The sequence below is a fragment of the Sus scrofa genome, chromosome 1, assembly GCF_000003025.6.
Source record: "Sus scrofa isolate TJ Tabasco breed Duroc chromosome 1, Sscrofa11.1, whole genome shotgun sequence".
Lineage (NCBI taxonomy): Eukaryota > Metazoa > Chordata > Mammalia > Artiodactyla > Suidae > Sus > Sus scrofa.
Genome location: NC_010443.5, coordinates 191,091,162 through 191,112,699, shown reverse-complemented (window position 1 = coordinate 191,112,699; position 21,538 = coordinate 191,091,162). Strand labels below are relative to the sequence as shown.

At 42.3% G+C, this 21,538-nt stretch overlaps 1 protein-coding gene across 3 annotated transcripts; it reads right to left on the bottom strand.

Moving 5' to 3' along the window:
• LOC100359361 (high mobility group AT-hook 2-like) lies at window positions 7,306-17,915 on the bottom strand. 3 transcript variants are annotated; one of them, XM_013993477.2, is made up of 2 exons: window positions 17,690-17,915; window positions 7,306-10,713 (listed from the first exon to the last, which is right to left on the bottom strand). In XM_013993477.2, the coding sequence occupies exon 2, from the start codon at window positions 10,485-10,487 to the stop codon at window positions 10,161-10,163; it is 327 nt and encodes a 108-aa protein (XP_013848931.2). In that variant the 5' UTR covers window positions 10,488-10,713; window positions 17,690-17,915; the 3' UTR covers window positions 7,306-10,160.

The window sequence follows — 21,538 nt, the reverse complement described above, 5'->3', positions numbered from 1 at the left end:
GCTCAGTGGGTTAAGGATCTGGTGTTGCCCTGAGCTGTGGTGTAGGTTGCAGATGCCACTTGGGTCCTGTGTTGTTGTGGCTATGGTATAGCTGAAGCTCCAATATGACCCCTACTCTGGGAACTTCCACATACTGCAGGTGTGCCCATGAAAAGAAAAAGTATAATAAAAAATTGTGCCAACTTCCATTGCCACTAGAGTGTAATGGTGAAAAAAAGTCATTGTATGCTTTCCAGCACTAAGTTTTATTTATGAAAAAAATTGCTGAATGAAATTTTAAATGTCCCATTAAATGTCCCATGTTTATATTTTAGGTCTCTGATTACCGATGTGAAAGAAATGTTCCTATATTCTAATTTGCATTTTTTCTGAAAATGAATGTTCTATACTGATTTATCTGTAAGAGTTCTAATGTTTTTTCATAAACAAAAATAGAATTAAAATTTATTAATCAACAGTCTTATCACTTGGCTTATATATTATTAAAGGATTGTTATACGTATGGTACATTTTACCAGGTTTTGAACTACCAAAAGAAACTGAAATCCTGAGAATATTCAATACTTTCTACAAAGATCTTAGATTGGGGTGGGGGGATTTAATATCTATAACATCAAAAGCAGTTAACACCAGTTATCCACTTACCAAAAAGGCATGGTTTGGTTTCAAAAGGACTATAGTACCCAAGTGTAAAGTAAATAGGAAAGAAAATCAGATAACCATCTGCTAAGAAATTTCTTTACTCTTGTCTTTTCGTCCCTTCTCTGGGTGAGTGGTTTAAGGGATTAAGGCAAACATCTGAACATGGGCGTTTTTGCACTAAACTCACTTAGTCTTTTCTTTTCAAGTCCTTGAGCCAGAGAAAGGAAGATAGGATTTCCAAATTCAGTGAAAGCTTAAAAAGGAGGCAGGGAAAAATGCTATCACAGCTCTAAGTCTGAGTTCTCTACTGTCCTGCAGTTGTGATTATAAAATAAGGCTTTACTTAAAAATCCCTCCTTTTTTTCAACCAGGTCTCATAGAATCATCATGTGCAAGGGATCTTGAGATGTCATGTGCCATTGCAGACCACATATTCTGAACCCAAACTGAAAACAAATAGCCTAACAAAAGACTGTTTTTCCCCTTATTTACCAATGCATCTATAATGATCTTGTAAGTGTTCAAAAGGTCATATGAAGTTATACACAAATCAATTGCCTAAGTCTCACTCATCTCCTCTCGTCCCTGAGCAATCTCATTGAGCGTCAAAGCATCAATAGGACTTATGCATTGTCCCCTCCTCATTCTATGTTTTCAGCTCTTCTCTAATTGAGTTGGTTGATTCGAGTGCCTTATAAACATCTCTCCACACACACCCCACAGGTATATCAAACACAACACATACAAAATTGAAATCATCTCTCCTTCCAACCAGTTCTTCCACCTCTCATCCTTTCACCATGAACAATACCTCATTGTTCATCACCAAAGCTAGAAATCTCAAAGTCTTCATAGCTTTCCCCCACTCCTTCCCCTACTCCCTTCTTCAGCTCGTCCCTGAATCATGTCAATTCCATCTGAAAAGAATGAAAATCTCTCAAGCTCATTTCCTTCTCTTCATCATCACCACTCTGCCTTAGTGACATTCTTATAACTTCTTCAGCAAATTATTTTGTATCCTTGCCACTAGTGTTGACCAAAATCCACCTGCCCCACACCACCCTCATCACTGTCAGGGTCTTTGGAGAAGACACATCTCATCGTGGGACGTGTGACCACCACTCTTTATGATCTCATTTTAAAGACAGGAGTGTTTCGCTATGACTGAGGTAGTCATGAATAAAAATATTCACCACAACAGGGCAAATGAGAAATCCTAAATTGTTTGAAAGGACAGTTGCCAGGCTGATTTTCTTCCCTAACAGGATTTCTAGTATTGAAAATTGCCAGGCAGCTTTGTGATCCTGTTTGTATTGACCCCCGCCTCCCCCCCGCCCAATCCTCCAGTCCTACTTCAGGGTCTCTTACATTGAAAATATAGATTTTGAACCCAGTGTTGGAACAGATGGAAGCAAGGAAAATATGTGGAAACCTCAAACAGCTACATTGTATAATTATTCAGTTAAAAAAAAACAGACAGACACTTAATGACAGTCCTCATAAATGGTTATCAATAATTTTCAAGGATCCTTTCTCCTTTGACATGCTGTGAGCTTTTTATAAATATCAACTCTTTGAAAATACAAACAGAAATCTAAAAGGAGTGAACACAGAAAGTATCTCTTTGTTGTCCTTTTCTCACAAAGACAATTCCTTAGGTACCAAAACCTGGGGATGAAGATTACTTTATTTATATATACATAAATTCTTTCAATGGTAGTTCTGAACTATAATGGGCCAGGAAGTGTGCTCTGGGAACCTACTGGTGCTAGAGAGAGTGTGTGATTTTTCTAGACGTTTCTGAGGGCAGAGACTACAACCATGTTGAAAATTAGAGGAAAATAGTTTCAAAATGATAAGATACCGTTGAAAACGAGGCATGTAACAAGCATGGCAGAGGAGAGGGCCTGACTGCAGTCCCTACGGAGTGAGCTGGTATCTGGAAAGGTTTCTAGACAGAGTGTTCTAGGCAGGGCTCTTTAGGTAGCAGATAGTGTGTGCTGTTCCCACTTCTGGAAGTGTCCTTTCCTATTTCTCTACATACCTACTGATCTCTTACTCATCATTCAAGATCCAGGTCACTTCTCAACTTCTCAGTGAAGAAGTTCCCAACCTTCACTCTCTCCCCATCAAAATCTTCTTGCTCCATGTTTCTGGAGTGTTTTATGTATATTCATGTCTACATCCACGTTTTCATAACATGTCCATATCATGCACTAATGTCCTCTATTTAAATTGTCGAAACACTTGTACAGCCCTTACTATGTACCAGGCAGTGTCTTAATGGCTTTGCAATGTTATTTCACTTAAACCTCACAGCAAATCTATGTATGGTTTTATTATTATCCCCACTTACCTGAAGCCCAGATTTCTAGAATCCTGTCTTTTCCATTGAAGGAGAAGAAAATGCATTGTCTCCATTCTTACAACCTCAACTTGTAGTATACATGACTTAGCAAATTTTAGACTTTCAATCTGATAAACAAAATTACATATATATATTATTTAATTTTTTTGGTTTGTTTTTTAGGGCCACACCTGCAGCATATGGAAGTTCCCAGGCTAGGGGTTGAATCAGAGCTACAGCTACTGGCCTACACCACAACCACAGCAACGCAGGATCTGGGCTGCATCTGTGACCCACACCACAGCTCGAGGCAATGCTGGATCCTTGAGCGAGGCCAGGGATCAAACCTGCATCCTCATACATCCTAGCAGGGTTCTTTAACTGCTGAGCCACAAAGGGAACTCCATATACATGTATATATTAATGAGTAAAGAATGTTTGGCAGAGATGCCTGTTCATATCAAAGATACTGTACTCATTTTAGGAGTGTTTTTCTATAACCTCCCCTACATAATTAAAATATTTAGTGAATTATTACTATTGGGACAAAAACACAGAAATAAGAGATAGTAGCTGTTAACTAGTGTTCTGAAGCCCAAGGAAATCTCATCAAGATCTGGTTCACCCATTCACTTCGGAAAGACAAATCTCACATCACTGCAAAAAGAAAAAAGGCACATGTGGTACTCACAATTTTCTGTAAGAAATCCAAGTTCAAGCCTGTGCCAGCCCACTGTTTAATGTGCTCAAGAGAAAGGATGTCTGTAGTTAAAGCTGCTGAAAAGACCAACACCCTGTCCTCGTCACCAACCACACCCCTGCCACACCCCTGCCAGGGGGTGCATAGAAAGACCCAGAGCACAGAAGCAGGGGTGACAGTGGGCAAACACTTCCTTTCCCCCTGATTCCCAGCATTTGGAGGAGCAAAATCTGCTCAAATGTGAAAAGGAAGAGAATACACAGAAGGTGGCAGAGAACTAAAGGATGAGTGGAAATGTATGAATGGCGTTCACTGTCTCAACAGAGAGTAAGGTGTCATTAGGTACAAACAGACCGTCCTGTATGTCTCTGGCCCTCCTGAAATTTCCACCTCACTTGTTATATTAAGTACTGAATATGACGTCTGGCCTAGAGAATGGAGGCACTCTGATTTTGGAAAATGCCGAAGGACACCACCTCTCCTTCAGTGATTATAACCTCCTTTATTTGGGGTGAGTTCCTGTTTTCAAATGTCAGCACCCTGTAAGAAAGTAAACCTTAGGTCCTTATCAGCTTGCGTGTGGTTTACCCAATATTCCCTGTCAGAGCCTAGTTCACCCAGAGATAAAGGTAAGAAAAAGTCCCAGACTAGTAGCAGTCCTAGGAGAGGAAAATCCACAACCACTGTGTGTGTGAGGAAGGCCCTAAAGGCCCACATTATGCTCTTCCCAGTTTTTCCAGGCTGGCGGCATCACCAGGACAGGGCAGAGCTGCAAGGGCACCCAGGGCACTGGAAATAATAAGCCGTTTCTACTCAGGAAGCATTTTTAGTGGGAGAGAGAAGGGCTGCTTTACCAGTCACTGTCTATTTCCAAAAAAGTTATTGGAGTGAGTGGGGTCAACAGCTACTAGGCCAGCACCCATGAACCTGCAGATTTATTAAACATCCAGGAGGAGGAGCAGTGCTCTGGCATCAAGCTGACCAGCAGCGCAAGGCTGGACAGAACTCTGGCCTGAAATTACTCAGAAGTGGTAGGCAACTCAGTGTTCTATTCTGACTGCACAGAAAGACAAGCCACTCACTGCTCCCTGCACGCCCTGACCAGAAATGGTTCATGGATAGCCTGAGTAGTTCATGGAGATGCTATTGATGGTTTAACTCCTCCTAGTCACGCCATTAAGATCTGGAAGACAATAGATGTGAAACCTTGCCACATTCTAACCATCCACCTAGGGGGTGAAAGTTACCCAGTAACTAGAACTTGCAAAATGAGCAAGTATGGGTTTGGGCTCCAGAACACAGAGGTGTAAGAAACTTTCGATTTAGTTGAAAATGAGGCGAAGCTGATTCAGGACATAAATAGTGCAAGGAAAAATGAAAAAATGACTTAAAGTTTGATGTTCTTCCCTATGCCCTGAACTGTTGCACAAGTTGTGTCCTACAAAGGATACCCAGTCCAGGTGGCTTGAGTGAGAACTCACTTCTCTCTACAAGCCAAGAAGTAGGGCAGAAGAGTGCCAGCTCTTCAAGGGGTGCTGTTTTCCAACTGGGCTGCCCAAAGTGGGTAAATTTTTTTAAATCATTGGCTTGTGTCTTAGTAGGCACAAAAGCACCTTCTATCTAAGCATATATCGTGCCAAGTCCAGTTTAATTGGATGTGATAAGTAGCAAAATCGAGAGCTGAGGGATAACTGGAGCTCACCTGCACCATACATACAACTCCTGTTCTTTCCTCTCAGAGACCCTGCACTCTACTTGGAGTCTCTGCTTTTGTCTCACAACAGAGGGGTCATTGTCCCAGGAAGACCAACAAAGAGAGGCCCCGTGGTCTAGTCCATGTTCATGGGCATGGATGAGTTTATTTAAGTAGCTCCAGAGGCTCAAGAAGCAGATGGATGAGAAAGTACACAAGCAGCATCCCCAAGGAGCAAGGAAAGGGAACAGGGGAAGCAGAGGTGACATGCATGCTCTGGATACCTGTTCAGTTGAGAGGCGGGCTGGAGTGGGGACTTAGCTGGAAAGAGCTAAGGGATGGCACCACCTCTGAGAAGGTCATGTTCTTTTGTTGCATGTTGGAAAATGAGAGGCTGAAGGGAAGTTGGAAGAACCTATGTGTTGAGCAATGGGAGTGGGTTAAAGTACTAAATATCATTTAAGTCCAACTACTAGGTTTCCTCAGAACTGGATGCAGATTTCCTATTTGCTTGTGATCTCTGGGTCCACATCTAAGCTCTTTGTCTGGCTTCCTTTTGAAAAACCCAAATCATTCTGCTTGGAGCTTTCTGTGTGAACTCAAAGATTTACCTTCTCAGGAGCCCGGGCTACCTCTCCTGGTAGACTGGCCATCCATGGTTTCTCCTTGTTGCTGAATGCAGCCCCTGAGCTCTCAGCAGACATGAGGGCAATGCTGAGGAGTCAAGCCCCTTAGAAGCCTCCTTCACCTGCAATGGGTCCTCATTCTTTGGTCCTGTGAGTTGGCTCCATTAAAAGAAAGGAGTCTTTATGGCATGATGCTGTTACAGTTCTAGGAGTGAGGAACATCCTGTGCCAGCCTCAGGCATCAGCTAGCTTGCCTGTGAATTGTGCATTTTAAGCACCTCAGATCTCAGCTTAATTAAGAGCATCACTGCTCCCAGAGCAATCTGGTGACAGAAAAACAGGCAAGCAAAAAACAAAACAAACAAACAAAACTCCCAAATACAGCTCACTCTGCAAGCTGAATTCCACTCCTTCAAGCAGATATTTTGGAAAATCTGGTTCTGTCCAGCAGGGCACAAGTGCTGCCATGGGAGTGGACCAGGGTAAGAGAGCCAGGTGGGGTCCTGAGGTCACAGCCTGGTCAGAAACCAGAGGCACAGGCAAGAAGCTAGAGGGCAGCTTTACAACAACTTAGCACAGGGCTTCGACAGGCAGCCTCTTCACAAATGCACAGGATCACAGGTAAATGGGGGCCCAGCCCGGGAGCTGGTCCTAAAAACAAGGGTGGGGTTACTGAGACCATTAAATGTGATGGTGTCTGGAAAATGCTGAGCAAAGACCTGGGGTGCTCAATCATTAGTAGCTACCACAGTTATTACAATGCGGCCCTCAGCCTTACCCCACTCAGCTCAAGGGCTCCCATCAGATACTCCAGGAAGGATAGTCCTAGTGAATCCTAGCAAGGGTAGCAAGAACTTACTGCTTCCCTGCCGGGGGAAGGTGGGCCCAGCCCCTTCCCACCTGGAAAAGTTAAGCCCAGGAAGACTGAGAGAAATAGTTTAGCTAAGCACCGATCTATCTGTGCCTTTGCTTCTGGCAGCTGACTCTTTGTCGTACTTAGAAAGGCAAAGAGCCCAGTGCAGCTTTCTCTCTCCTACAGAATCTCCTGGACCCATGCAAGCAAGTATGCATCCAGAATACACTTTTATCAGTTAACAAAATTACAGTTTTGCTTAACAGGAGCTCAGCTAGACTCCTCTGGAGCTACAAGATAGGAGGAGAAAGGGAGGAGGAAGAGGAGCCAGGGCTCTATTGGAGAGGCTGGAGAGCAAGGACCCCAACCTTGCCTGTATCTCATCACATGGCTTTGAGCAATTGTTAACTTCATTCGGCCAATGGGCAGAACAACATCATATAGTTAATAGGATTTTGTGAGTTTTTTTTTTCCCACAGAGGCTATTATGTTTATTGTGCAGAGCAGACAGTGATAATCCACTAGAGAAATATTTTCAACAAGCAAGCATTCAAAGGACAATCATAGACAGCAACTCTACATGAAGAACAAAATTGAAGATACTCCAAGAAACAGGGAGAAAGTCAACTACAGGTCAATGTCTTGATACTTTTCTCCTGCAAATATACCTAATTTGCAGAAATGGAAGAAAGGTTAAATATCTAGTCTTACTTAGCCTGAGACCAACAACAGCAAAGAACAGTCCTTAAAATTTAACTCCCACAAAAATAAACTATGTATGTGTAAATTTGATGATGTTCTTACTGTTCCATTAGCCACAAGCCTTTTTTTTTTCTAGTATGAAAAATGAGGTATACTGGGGCTTAAGTGTGTTTTGATTGTACAACGCATAAGAAATAAAAGAGTAACTTCAGAGACAGAAATCACTGGCTGCTCTGAGTTTGGCCAACATGAGCAACTGCTTCAGTTTTATGAGCTGGTCAGTGAGGTTTCAAAAGGCCCAACTCAAGATATGGTGTGGGACTTTTATTTTTATGAGCCACCGTTTCTTTGCTTATTTAATACACAGTTAACAGTAATGGTGAGTTTTAATTCTCTCCATTGCTCCTTTGGTAATTCACAATAGTGATGGATTTGCTGGTCTCAGAGAGGTATGTGGCCTTTGAAACTACTTCTCTGAAGTGGCTGGAAAGAGAAATGGCTTTAAGTTTCATTTGGCATCAGTACTAAAAGCCAGACTGACACAAGCTGGCATGAGATGCTACCTCTTGGCCCAACTGATAATAGCCATGTTAAAAAGTCAGCACACTCACTAGAAGACAAAGGAATAAAAACTTTACATAAGAAGCCTTAAAATAAATCTGGTTGAGACGCAGTACAAAAATCACATTTGCCTAAAATATGTGAAAATATTTGTCAAGCATTTTCTCATGGTCAATTAATCTTCAAAACACATTTTGATTACATCATGCAAAAGCTGAGCTTGCTGCAACTCATCTACAAAACTTCAAGTTTCTTTTAAGGTTGGCTTTATTTTATTTATTTGCAAAAAAGTACGTAAAAATGAGTTCCTTTCTATCAAAAGTCTTTTGCAAAATAGTTCTGATGAGGGTTAGCTGCAGTCTGAACTATTCCAAACACTGACAAAAATGAATGCTGCAAATGACAGGTTCATTCCTTTTGAAGTCTGGAGGTAGGTCTTTACAAGTCAATTAGTCCATTTCCTTAAACAATTCACGTGAGGTTCAAACTTGGAGGGTAATATTTAAACATCAGTCAAATTTTGTGTGACGTGTAGTGTAATGGAGGAAAATAATCCTTAAGAACCTAGGAGCGACTTGGTTACCAAAAAATGTTCAAGCTAATTGGCAAAATCTAGCAGAGAAACCGAAACAAGTATTTATAAAATTTTGATTTAAAAAAATCATAGAAAAATACATATCCATGCTGAAACATAGTAAGGATGCTGCTTCTTTTAATTCTAACAAGTGTACAAAAATGACTGTAGATGATTAGCATCACCTTCCCAGTAGGGTTTTTCTTGCATTGCTTGTGTCAGCAGCCTGTAATAAGTACTAAACGGTAAATTAACTGTAACATTCATAGGTGATATTGAGCAGCGGGGATGTATTATTGCATCTCTGGCTAAAAGCGCAGTTTGAGTGAAGAGATGCGCGCTGATGTCAAAGAAAAGCACTTCAGCCAACCATCCTATGTCAAAACGTATTACCTGGAGTAACACATAAGCTTCATTTGAGGAACATGGTATTTAGATCTTTCACAGAAACTCATACACAATGGAGAGAGAGACAGAGAGAAAAGAAAGAGACAAGAGAGCCTGCTTTGTTGTTGTTCTTTAAATTGTAGTATAACTATAGCAAAATAGATTTAGATTTTGCTTCTCCCCCCGTCTCATAATCCAGGTAAGTTCATCATGGGTTATTCTGTTGTACCTTTTCATGAAATCATAAAGAGAATAATTTTACTTGTCTAGGTTTCTTAAAATGCTAGAACCATTAGATCCATCACTATTGTGAATTACCAAAGGCGCTACGGAGAGAATTAAAACTCACCATTACTGTTAACTGTGTATTAAATAAGCAATGTATAGCATCCATAAATATAGGAGTTGGCAATCTGAGTTTGCTTACTTCCCTTTTTGAAAAGAGAACATCACCTTTTCTGGTTAGTTGGATGAAAAGATACATCAGCATTTCCTCTCACTTAGAAATAAAGGTAAAAATAAAAACATCATCAAGTAAGTGTCTACCAGGTTATATGAGAAAGTAAGTAGTATCTAGTCCTATCTTTGGTGTTCTAAACAGAAGCTTCACCACTGAGAGGGGGCTGGGTGACGTCTGAGGTGGGCAGCATTTCCTACTGCACCTTGCCTAGAGGAATGCCCACTGTCACGCAGGTGACACGTTTCTGGTTTGGATGCAGTACAGTGATTGGCTAAACCCATTCAGAGTTTTTCTCACCCACCCACTCCTGCTCATCAGATCCACAAACTATTAGTAGGTTAAGGAAAATGAAAACAGTCATTAAAAGTTGCATTGTTAAACTGTGTCTCCTGTGTTTACAGCAGTTTTCCACTAAACCTGGGACTGTGAAGGGATTACAAAGAAGGTGATTAATACAGTCCTTTTCAAGGTTATGTCCCTTCTCCTCCCACCCCACCCCCACCCTTCCCCTGCAACCCCAGATGAAAGTGGAAAAACCATGGCAATAGGGAGTAAGTAGTTCTCCCTTCAAAAGATTCAACTGCTGCTGAGGTGGACGTTGAATGTTGGCGCCTCCTAATCCTCTTCTGCAGACTTCTGTGAGGATGTCTCTTCAGTCTCCTGAGCAGACGTCTTCTGAACGACTTGTTGTGGCCATTTCCTAGGTCTGCCTCTTGGCCGTCTTTGTCCAGTGGCTTCTGGTTTCTTTTGAGCTGCTTTGGAGGGACTCTTGTTTTTGCTGCCTTTGGGTCTGCCCCTTGGTCTCTTAGAAGAAGGCTCACTGGTTGACTCTTGTTGCTGCTTCCTGGGTCGGCCGGGTCCTCTCTTCTGAGGAGCTGGGGCTGCTGGTTTTCCCTGGGCTGAGGTGGACTTCTGCTCAGCGCCTTTACTGCGTGTGCTCATCCTGCCTCTGGCTGCCGCTGCTCCTACTGCTGCCACTTCGCCTCAGCTGCCCAAAATCTGCCCGGGTTTTGTGAGTATTAAATGAGCGAATATATGCAAAGTGCTTAAAAACAGTAGCTTACGTAGTTTCTCTCCATATATTCATCTGTATCATCATTAGAAATCACTGATCCACAACAACACTGAAGTAGATGCTATAATTATACTCCATCTGCAGATGAGAAAACTGAGGCATTGAGCCCAAGTCACACAATTAGTAAATGGCAGGCCTGGGAGTTGAACACAGACTCTGTGATGCCCACTGAGCAACAGGGTCTCCTAAGCACTGCACTTGAAACTGGGGTAAAGGGGCTCTAGTTCAACATCACATTAAGAAAATATTTCTTGGAGTTCTCACTGTGGCTCAGCAATAACGAGTTTGATTGGCTGACACAGGTTTGATCCATGCCCTTGCTCAGTGGGTTAAGGATCCGGCGTTGCCCTGAGCTATGGTGTAGGCGGCAAATGCAGCTCAGATCGTGTGTTGCTGTGGCTGTGGTGTAGGCCTGCATCTACAGCTCCAACTGGACCCCTAGCATGAGAACCTGCATATGCCAAGGGTGAGGCCCTAAAAAGACAAAAAAAAAAAAAAAAAAGTTCTCTTCAGGTACCAGAATTTTACACAGACTAATTTCCTAGTAACGAACTCAACCCATCTCAACCAAGCCATTTTTTGGGTATTCTTAACAATTTTTATTACAGTATAGTTGATTTACAGTGTTGTGTCAATTTCTGCTATGCAGCATAGTGACCCAATCATACACATATATACATTCTCTCATCTTCCTGGCCCACAGGCCCACTGTCTCCTGAGTCTGCATATTAAAGGGCAATTCCTAGTGCCCCACCCCAGATATAAAGTCAGACTTTCTGGAGTGGCTCCTAGGCATCTTCATTTTTAATCGACACCTCTATGCATCACTACCCCCATAGTTCTCATGCACCCCAAAGTGGGAGCTATAGCTGCAGGTTGTACCTACCCATTTTAGGGCCACACCTGTGGCATATGGAGGTTTCCAGGCTAGGGGTCTAATCGGAGCTGCAGCTGCTGGCCTACGCCACAGCCACAGCAACACCAGATCTGAGCCACATCTGTGGCCTCCACCACAGCTCATGGCAATGCTGGATCCTTAACCCACTGAGAGAGGCCATGGATTAAATCCACATCCTCATGGATACTAGTAGGGTTCATAACCCACTGAGCCACTATAGGAACTCTCAGGGTTCCTTTCAAGTGCCCCTAAACACTCACATGGTGGCTAATTTGCTGGACACCCCATTTGGTTTCATCTCTCTAGGCTAAAACAAGTCTCCAACAGCACATCACGGGACTCGATGCCCCCAGACTTTACAAAATACGACAGCCACCTGAACACCAAATTCAAAACCTAAACAAAACAAAACAAAAATGAAGGGGAAAAAAAAACAGCACTACTTGACTTGTCTTTTACAAATAATACAAGTAATTCATGTCAAAGCACAGTCTGTGCAAGTTGAAGGAAGTCCCATCACTACTATTTATCCAGACTGTTTCCATTAGGAAAGAAAACATTAACTTCATAATTATCCCCATGACTCCAGGTCTGCAGTGGTTCTTTTAATCACTTGTTTAGGATGGAAAGGTTAACACTTTCCAGGGAAGCAAAAGAACTTATCCTTGTCCTAAGAGGTGCTGTCCTGGTGATCTGTGACCTGGAGGTCAAGGTTCAAAGTAAATGTGAACACATCTGCCAGATGCACATTCTTCCATCCTCCTTCATTGGAATGTCACCTCAGAGATATTTTTTTATTCCTAGTGCATGTTATTCCAAATACAACGTGTTATCTAAGTCACTCAAAAAGCATAAAGATCAGGTGACTCATGAACTACCCAGTCTCATGACCTCCCACAGAAGCTCACAATCCAGCCACACAACTTGACTCTGTGAAGTTCAGTGACCATGTGTCAAGAGAACAGTCTTGTTCTGACAACAACACAGCAAAAAATAGTAATAAGGAACATTGACTGAGCACTTAATTCCTAGGCTCTGTGCTTTTCATAATTAACTGATACAGTACAAAGAACCAGGAAGAAGGTGAACGCTGCTTGCCTTTGAAAAATGACAATGAATTCACAGCAAATCTGCCTTGGTGACATGTACAGAATGCAGTTTACCAGTTCTCATTGCCCTTCCCCTTGATGTTCAAGAAGCTTTTCCTGGCTCCCAATCACCTTGCAGATAAGATCCCCCAGCTGCCCTGCCAGATGGTCTTTGCTGGTCAAATGGAAGATACATCAACAGGTAATACCCTTGTTCTGCTGGAAACTCTCTCTGGGATGTTCTCCCAACACAGCATTTATGGGATTTTAGTTGAGGACTGAGGGGCAGGGAGAGGGTGGTGGAGTTACTAGAAGCAATATGTACATCTGGCCATCCCCAATTAAACACCAGCTCCTTGGTTAGCAGTGCTCTAAGTCTGCAGCATTTGGGCTGTTTTTCCCCTGAGCTAGTAGGATACTCATTACTTCAAACAAAAATATGCAAGCAAGCTGCTAATAAAGACAGTGAATTTTGCTTCTCTACCAACCAGATTGTGGAGCATTTTAGATTATTATCCTATTTAATTATCTAAGGAAACTAATTGTTTTGGCTCATTTGTTGAAATTTATAATACTTGGATCCTTTTCTTTGCTTTCAGAGCAGGCCAGAACAGTTTTGGCATTAAAGAATGTGTATTTCATCTATGTATCCAGTCTTTCGAATATGCATTTTAACTATGGTGGAAAATTTATTTATTCAGAAGCTCATTAGTTTAAAGTGGAATGTCCTTTGGATGCAACTCAATAAAATATTTATTCTATGAGAAGAATTGTCTTTGTACATAGGGAAGAGGGAAAGGAGATATCCAACTCATTGAATGAGGAATCTACATGGGCCCAGAAATAGATTCTTCATTGACAATACTGTGGTGGTGGTGTAATGATAATAATATCAATAACAATAGTGAAAGGAGAAGAACTTGTTGGAGGAGGAATAGGTGGAAAGAGAGAGCGAAAAAACAACCTGGACTTTCCAGTCCCTCCGTCCTGGATTCAAACTAAATTCTGCTACTACAGCTCTGAACTTCATTTCTCTTACCTGTAAAATAGTTACTACATCACAAGTTGTGGAAAGAATTAAATGTGCTAATGTATGCAAGGCTTCTGACATAACAAATATCCAAACAAAATTAGTTCTTGCTAGAAGCCAGGTAAAACACAGAACACTAAGTTGATTAGTTTCCTATTGCTGCTGTAAGAAGTCACCACAAGCTTAATGACATGATACACCACAAATATATTATCTTATGATTCTGGAGGTTAGAAATCTACAATGGAACAGCAGGGTTGTGTTTCTTATGGAAATTCTAGAGGAGACTCTGTTTCCTTGTCTTTTCTAGCTACTAGAGGTCACTGACACCCCTTGGCTCATGGCCTCTTCCTCCATCCTTAAAGCCAGCAGCATAGCATCTTCTCTTCTATTTGACCCCTGCTTCCATTCTTACAATTTCTCCCTTATAAGGACCACTGTGGTTTTCTAGTCCAGATAATTCAAGAAAATCTCATTTCAAGATTCCTATCCATAGCTGCAAAGTCCTGTCTGCTGTATCAGGAAACATATTCACATATTCTGGGGATTGAGACTTGGACTACTTTGGAGCCCACTGCTCAGCCTACTGCTTTCTACCCTCTGGCCCCCAAAGATTCACATCCATATCATATGCAGAATACATTCACTCAATCCCAGCACTCTAAAAGTCTCAACACATTAGAGCATCAAGGCAGTTTCAAAAGCTCATTGAAATATAATCAACACAGAAGTCTTAAATCTCATTCTTAAAATCATGCTTGGGTCTTAACTCTCAGCAGGATTCATTTGAGACAGAATTTCTCTATCTGTGGGCCTGTGAAATAAAAAAATAACTTGTGTGATCCTAAAATACAATGGTGGGACACACACAGGGTAAGAGTCATGGACACTTCTATTCAAATAGAGAGATGGAACAAGGAAAAAGAATCACTGATTCCAAGCAATATTGAGATCCAGTGGGGGAAATGCATTAATATTCAAGGCCTGGAAATGACCTTCTGCAATGCTCAGCTTTACCCTCTGGGCCCTCAATTCCATCCTCTGGGCAGGAGGCTCAGGCAGCTTCGCTGTCTGGGTCATCCTTTCTTTTTTATGAAGGATAGAAGGCATTTGCAGTTGATAATGTTTAAGCTTATCTCCTGCACATAGAATTTTCAGTCTGACTTCTTTCTTTCATTCCCTCCTCTATGTCTTTTAATCCACACTGGCAATATTTCTGACACACATACAGCATGTGTATGAGAGAAGAACACACTCTGGTAATGAATAACATTGGGAGTAGCAATGCAGAACATGTAACAGACCCAGTTCCCAACACTTCACATTCACTGAAAGCATTTCAAGAATCCAAAGGCAAATATGAAGGTACTAAGGGAAGACATGTAGACCCTTAGATGAAAGATTATAATATGGCTGCAGTGATTTAATCTTCAGAAGGTAAAAAGATGAACTAACAGTGCTAGCCAAAGACAGGAAGTATGCTTATTATACAGATACCTCTCATCTCCATTAAACCCAGAAAATTTGATTTGGATATACATTCTTGTTGGAAAAACTTCAGGTCACTGATAAAGTGTAGGAGTGGGTCACCCTGGAAGACTAATTTCTTTCCTGGTGGAAATCTTCTAAAAAAGGAACTTCAAATCTATCTGGCATAATAAATACAGTCTGGATAGAGATGAGGGCATAAATGAGACAGAAGATTTCATGCAAATTACACTGAAAAACATTTACATTACAAAGCTGAATCATTATCATTAGAAAAAAATTTAATAGTTTATTTTTCTAGCAATAGAGTTGTAGGCTTATTTGCTTTTTTTAAGTTAGTAGAAGCATCTTTTTTACTTTCTAAGTAATCAGGTATCCATCCCTCATTTCTTCTTCAGACTCATTTTCACTAATTTCTCACACCCACCAGTTTTATTTACCTGCATTTATTTAATCTTCTTTAGTCTGCCTTTAAGGTTGGAGATGAGATTTTTTAAAAAAATGTTTTCTTTTTATGATTAGAAAAATATAAACCTTTAATAAAAACATCTTTTAAAAATAAAGATTAAAGTCAAAAGAATAAAATACCCATAATCACAATTAAAACATTCTGGCTCTTCAATTAATGTATAAATAATTTTTTTAAACAAAATGCTTAAGGTGGAGAGAGTATGGTTAACTAGGCAAGTGTATCCACTGCTGGTCAATGTGCTGCTCGAGTGGAAATGCAGCAAACACAGCAAGGATAACCTCTCGAAACATGAAAAAGGGGATGGCCCAAACTAAGTGAGATATAAATAGAAGAAGTACTGTGCCAGACAATGGGAAAGGGATTAAAATCATGTAGAATCGATTATGGCCATACAGATAAGACTACCTAAGACCAGAAAACCCACCAGATCAGGTTGTTTTGGCAGGAGAGCTAGAGGCTACACCACTTACCAAACTAGGAACGATGGGTGAGAGGAGTAAGAACATCACTGAAGTTTGGTGGTGGTTGTCAAGGCAGATGACAGAGATGTAGAAATGGGCTCACATCTGATAGCAATGAGCTTGCTAACTCTCAGAAACAAGCAAGCCCCTGTGCCAGCACTTAACAAGTAGAAGCCAGGTGGATGCAAGCGTGGTGATGAGTGGTGAGGCCAATGAGGCAACAGAAGAGGCTAACCAGCTGGGGGATACGCAAATGGTGAACAGAAAAGAGCTTCTCTAGGGGTGAACTAGATGGGAAGTCGACAAGGGTGCCTTTTAATCTGTATGATTAAAAGAAATCCAGGATGGCTAAGCAGAATCTGAAGGCAGTTGCTTGAATACAAAGTCATGATTCCTTTATTAGCTGCTAAAGCTGAGCCAGTTTTCAAAATCAGAACCCACTGATTGAAGGAGATGCCAGTTGTCTGAGAGGAAGAACCCAGTGTCATGTGTTAAGAAATGATTCCCCTAGTCTTTGCCCAAAGACCTAGGCAATGATTCAGGGAGATGTACACTTGAAGAAGGGAAATCCAAACATTTCAAGGACTTTTGACAACAGGTCTGAGTTGACAGTGACACTTGGATACTCAGAGATTCTGCACCCAGTAATTATTGACATACCCGATAACTGGTCCCCTTACCCCAAACTCAGGGGGATTCTGGAGGGCCACTCAGGCCCAGAGCTCTCCATGTGTTTGGCTGAAGCCTTCTTTGGGATTCCCTTGCATCTCATCTCTCTACCCATTTCTTCTTCCACTCCTTCCTCCCATGGGTATTGATCACAAAAACACATCATACTGAGTATACTGAAAGCTAATCTTCTCAGAGTCCATTCCCAAGTTAGCCAGTCAGCAACACTGGACAAGTCAGGGAAACTGGTGCGAAGTAAGAGGTTGGCTGTGTGCATCTCCTCCAGGTCTGTCCTCCCCCATTCTTTCTGTTCTGTTCTCCAGGCTGTCATCTAAGCCCCTTTTCCTCACTGGCTTCTCAAGGGAGCCCAACAGGAGATTGAAGGCTGGGAGAAGAAAGCAAAGTATTTACAACCCAGGGTCTCTCACAGTCTTGCCACATGTTGGGTCAAGGCTATGACTCTCTACTGAAGACCTGAGCCCCAGAGGGGAACCCTCTCCTATGTCCTGAGCTATCATTCTCTCCAGTTTCCCCTAATTGCCCCCACTTCCTCACTTCTACCTTACCTCTTTTCCTCTAGGAGTATAAATGGATCTTTATTGCAAGCCCTGGGAGCCTAATTTACCTTTTTGGAGGATTTCTCCTAATCCTACCCACACCTTTGTAGAGGGCATCCTTCCTAAACTTCACTTAACTACCCCCACTTGAATATGCAATCTATTTTCTTGCTGTGCCTCTGATAAATACAGACCAGTTAGAGCCTGTTGTTCAGGAGCTTAGAAATCGAATAGCTGTGGTTTCAAATGTCTGGCTGCATGACCTGAAAGAAGTGATTTCATCTCTTCTAAGAGCCTTAGTTTCCTCATCGAGTACTCAAGAGCAATGATAACTGTCAAGAGGCATTCAGCCTAAGCAACAGAAAATCTGAACCAAACTGACCAAAATCACATTCATCACATTTACCTGGTAGAGCAGTAAACTCAGAGGTGGTGAGGACTTGGAGTGAAGTACAATCAGGATTCTGGCACCATTTCTCTACAATTCTCTTGCTTTGCTTTGCCCTCCTTTGTGTGTAGGTTTTCTTTAAGCTGACATCCTTCACTATTGAAAGCAGAGCGTGAAAAGCACCAATAGCAATATGCTGTTTTCCTTCCAGAGTGAAGAGTGAAACATCTTTCACCTGAACTATGGAATAAAGCCTCTCTTTCATTCTGATTGGATTAAATTAGTTTGCCCTCCCCTTTTCCAGTGAAAATTGCTCTGATTGGCCAAGGTCTAGATATTGAACCAGTCACTGGCAAGGAGAATGACATTACGATAATCATTTAAATTAATTAGGTTCCATCCCTGGAGTTGGAGTCTGACAGGCCACCTGAAGCAAAGAGAGATGCCTTTGTATGAAGGGCTCAGGTGAACCCCATCCTGTGTGAGCAGGCTAGGGCTGGTGTAGCCGGATGCAAAGTGCAGCTGTGCTCTAGGGAAAGACCATCATTCTGTGTCGTTCTCCTTTTCTATGAACAAGAACAATTGAATTTGGTCACCAGCTTGTTGAACCATGTACTTGTGACTTGTCCACTTTCCCAGATGTACGCTAAAACTACACATGAATTAAAAAGGCACAACTGGAGTTCCCGTCGTGGCGCAGTGGTTCACGAATCCGACTAGGAACCATGAGATTGCGGGTTCGGTCCCTGCCCTTGCTCAGTGGGTTAACGATCCGGCGTTGCCGTGAGCTGTGGTGTAGGTTGCAGATGCGGCTCGGATCCTGCGTTGCTGTGGCTCTGGCGTAGGCCGGTGGCTATAGCTCCGATTCAACCCCTAGCCTGGGAATCTCCATATGCCGCGGGAGCGGCCCAAGAAATAGCAACAACAACAACAACAACAACAAAAGACAAAAAGACAAAAAAAAAAAAAAAAAAAAAAAAAAGGCACAACTCACGTTCCCCATCAACTACCAGCCATCTTTCACTTCCTGTTCTAAGCCAAGCTTATCATAGAAAAATGTGCCACCTCTGCTCTTCCACCCTCCCACTTGTTCCTTAGCCCACACTCATTGGGCAACTCACCCCACAATTCCCTCATAATCTGTCCAGCTACGATCACCTATGACATTAATGTTGTTAAGTCAAGGGACTCATTTCATTCCTGGTTTTACATGACTTCTGAGAAGCAGTCCACTCATTTGACTTATCCCTTGTTTAGCTTCTACAACTCCGTACTTTGCCAGTGTTCCTGCCACACTCTTGTACTCCTTGCATCCTTTGCTTTTACTCATCCTCCTCCACAAAAGTACTAAATGTTGGAGATATATATTAGTAGTTCCCAAACTTCAGCATGAATAAGAATCACCTGGGAAGTTTACTAAGACACTGATTTCTGTGCTCCAGCCCCAGAGTTTCTGATTCACAAAGTCTGGAATGGAGCCCAGGAATGTTGGTTTCTAGTAAGTTCCCAGGTGATGCTGCTCGTCTAGGAACCATACTTTGAGGATTATGATTGTACCCGACTCCCTTCTGGACTCCAGATCTATTATCTGGATATTTCCCAGACATTGCAGATGCTACTTGTTTAGAGCCAATGTCATAAATCAGTACACACATATGTTTCTCTTCCAGTTATCTATATCCTAATAAACTCACCTACCAGCTGAAGCCAGACACTTGGATGCCATCCTTCTTACTCACTCTCCCTCGCTCCCCAGATACTAACCCCTGGCTCTTCCACCTCTTATGTATCTCTCAAATTCATCACCTTCATCCCTACCATCACCACCATATTTTGCCTGCAAGATGGCATAGCTTCCCATTTAGTCTCCCATTATCCATATACTGAGTGATGCTCCACACATCTGCAATGATCTCTAAATCATATTTGATCCCATTCTTTTCTCTTTTTTTGTCTTTTCTAGGGCCACACTCGCAGCATATGGAGGTTCCCAGGTTAGGGGTCTAATCAGAGCTGTAGCTGCCAGCCTACACCACAGTCACAGCAACACCAGATCCGAGCTGCATCTGCAACCTACACCACAGCTCACAGCAACTCCAGATCCTTAGCCCACTGAGCGAGGCCAGGGATCGAACCCACAACCTCAGTGTTCCTAGTCAGATTTGTTAACTACTGAGCCATGACAGGAACTCCGATACCATTATTTTCTTATTTTAAATCTTCACATATTTCTCCAAGTGCTCTCAGATAAATTCAAAGTCCATAGCATGGCCAAAGGATGGGGGAGATCCCCCAGTTTCCTCTCATGCCACTCTCCACTGGGTATCAGTCAGCCTGGACCAGCTCTTGGTTCTTCATGTGTATTATTTCCCTCCCTACTAGGGTTCTGTGCCCTGTTCTCCTCCCTGCCTGGGTCCCTCATCCTGTTCCCTTCACCAAGCTGACTCCTAGTCTTTCTTGCCTTCCCAAACTAGGTTGTTTTAAATTCTATAAGAATATATTTGTGAATCTTGTAAGAAAATTGCCCATTATGATATTTTTCAAAGTATTGTTCATAATCAAATGACATTTCATAAGACAGAAACCATGTATGTCTTGTTTTTTGTGGACCCTAAAAGTACTTAGCACTCAATAAATATTTTGGATGAAGAATGAATGAGGGGAGTTCCCGTCGTGGCGCAGTGGTTCACGAATCGACTAGGAACCATGAGGTTGCGGGTTCGGTCCCTGCCCTTGCTCAGTGGGTTAAGGATCCAGCGTTGCCGTGAGCTGTGGTGTAGGTTGCAGACGCAGCTCGGATCCCGCGTTGCTGTGGCTCTGGCGTAGGCCGGTGGCTACAGCTCCGGTTCAACCCCTAGCCTGGGAACCTCCATATGCCACGGGAGAGGCCCAAGAAATAGCAACAACAACAACAATGACAAAAGACCAAAAAAAAAAAAAAAAAAAAAAAAAGAATGAATGAATGTGTTGGGAACCACAAAGGAAGTAACTAATGATCTCTGGACCGAAAGGGACCAAGAAAAGCTGTGGAGAGGGTGAGATGTGTTGAGTGGAGTCTTGAAAGATGCACAGGTGATTGCCTCCAAGTAACTGTCCCCAATGTGACAAGGTTCTTACCCATTTCGTCCATGCAAAGCATTAAAGAAGTCTTAGGCTGTCCTAGTGGGTGGCCATCCACCAGAAATTTTCATACTAAAACTCAACATCTGCTCTGTTCATGCAGGAAAGAAGCTACCATACAGAGAGAAGCAGGTGCATGATTCACAAGGCACACCGCCAGTCCTGTCCTCGAGGTGATGATCCTTATACCTGCAGATCAGGAAGAAGCTGGAAATAGACAACCTCCTAGAGAGTCGTAGTAGGACACAAGGAGGAAAAGCAAGGTGGTCCACTGCCGAGTTGTTCTAAAAGGAGAGAGTAAATGTGGTACAGTTAAGGATTAAAGTAACAACTTTGTGGATGGAAGCATATTTCTAGCTTTTTAAGCTGCAGGATCTGCATTCTCACTGCACCCTTGTAAATATTTATCCCCTTCCCAGAGGCATGTCACAAAGAGTTAATGCCAAGATAGAATTTGTGGAGTCCTGGCCTTGAAAAATTCTTTAAAGAGAAAGTTTATGTGACCACTTCCCTACTATTGTCTCTTCTGTTTCAGCCGACCCATATACAATTGCCAAAACTATCCTTATCCCTCAGTGTACACGCCAGAGCAGGCTTTTCATGTGGTGAAACATTGCCATCTAGAGTAGAGGAGCATGCACTTCAGCATGTCACCCCAAAAAGAATCAGACCACAGAACCCTAGCATCACAGTTCATAACACTGCAGAGAACTAAATGTGAAAGTCCTCATTTCTTGGATCCCCTTT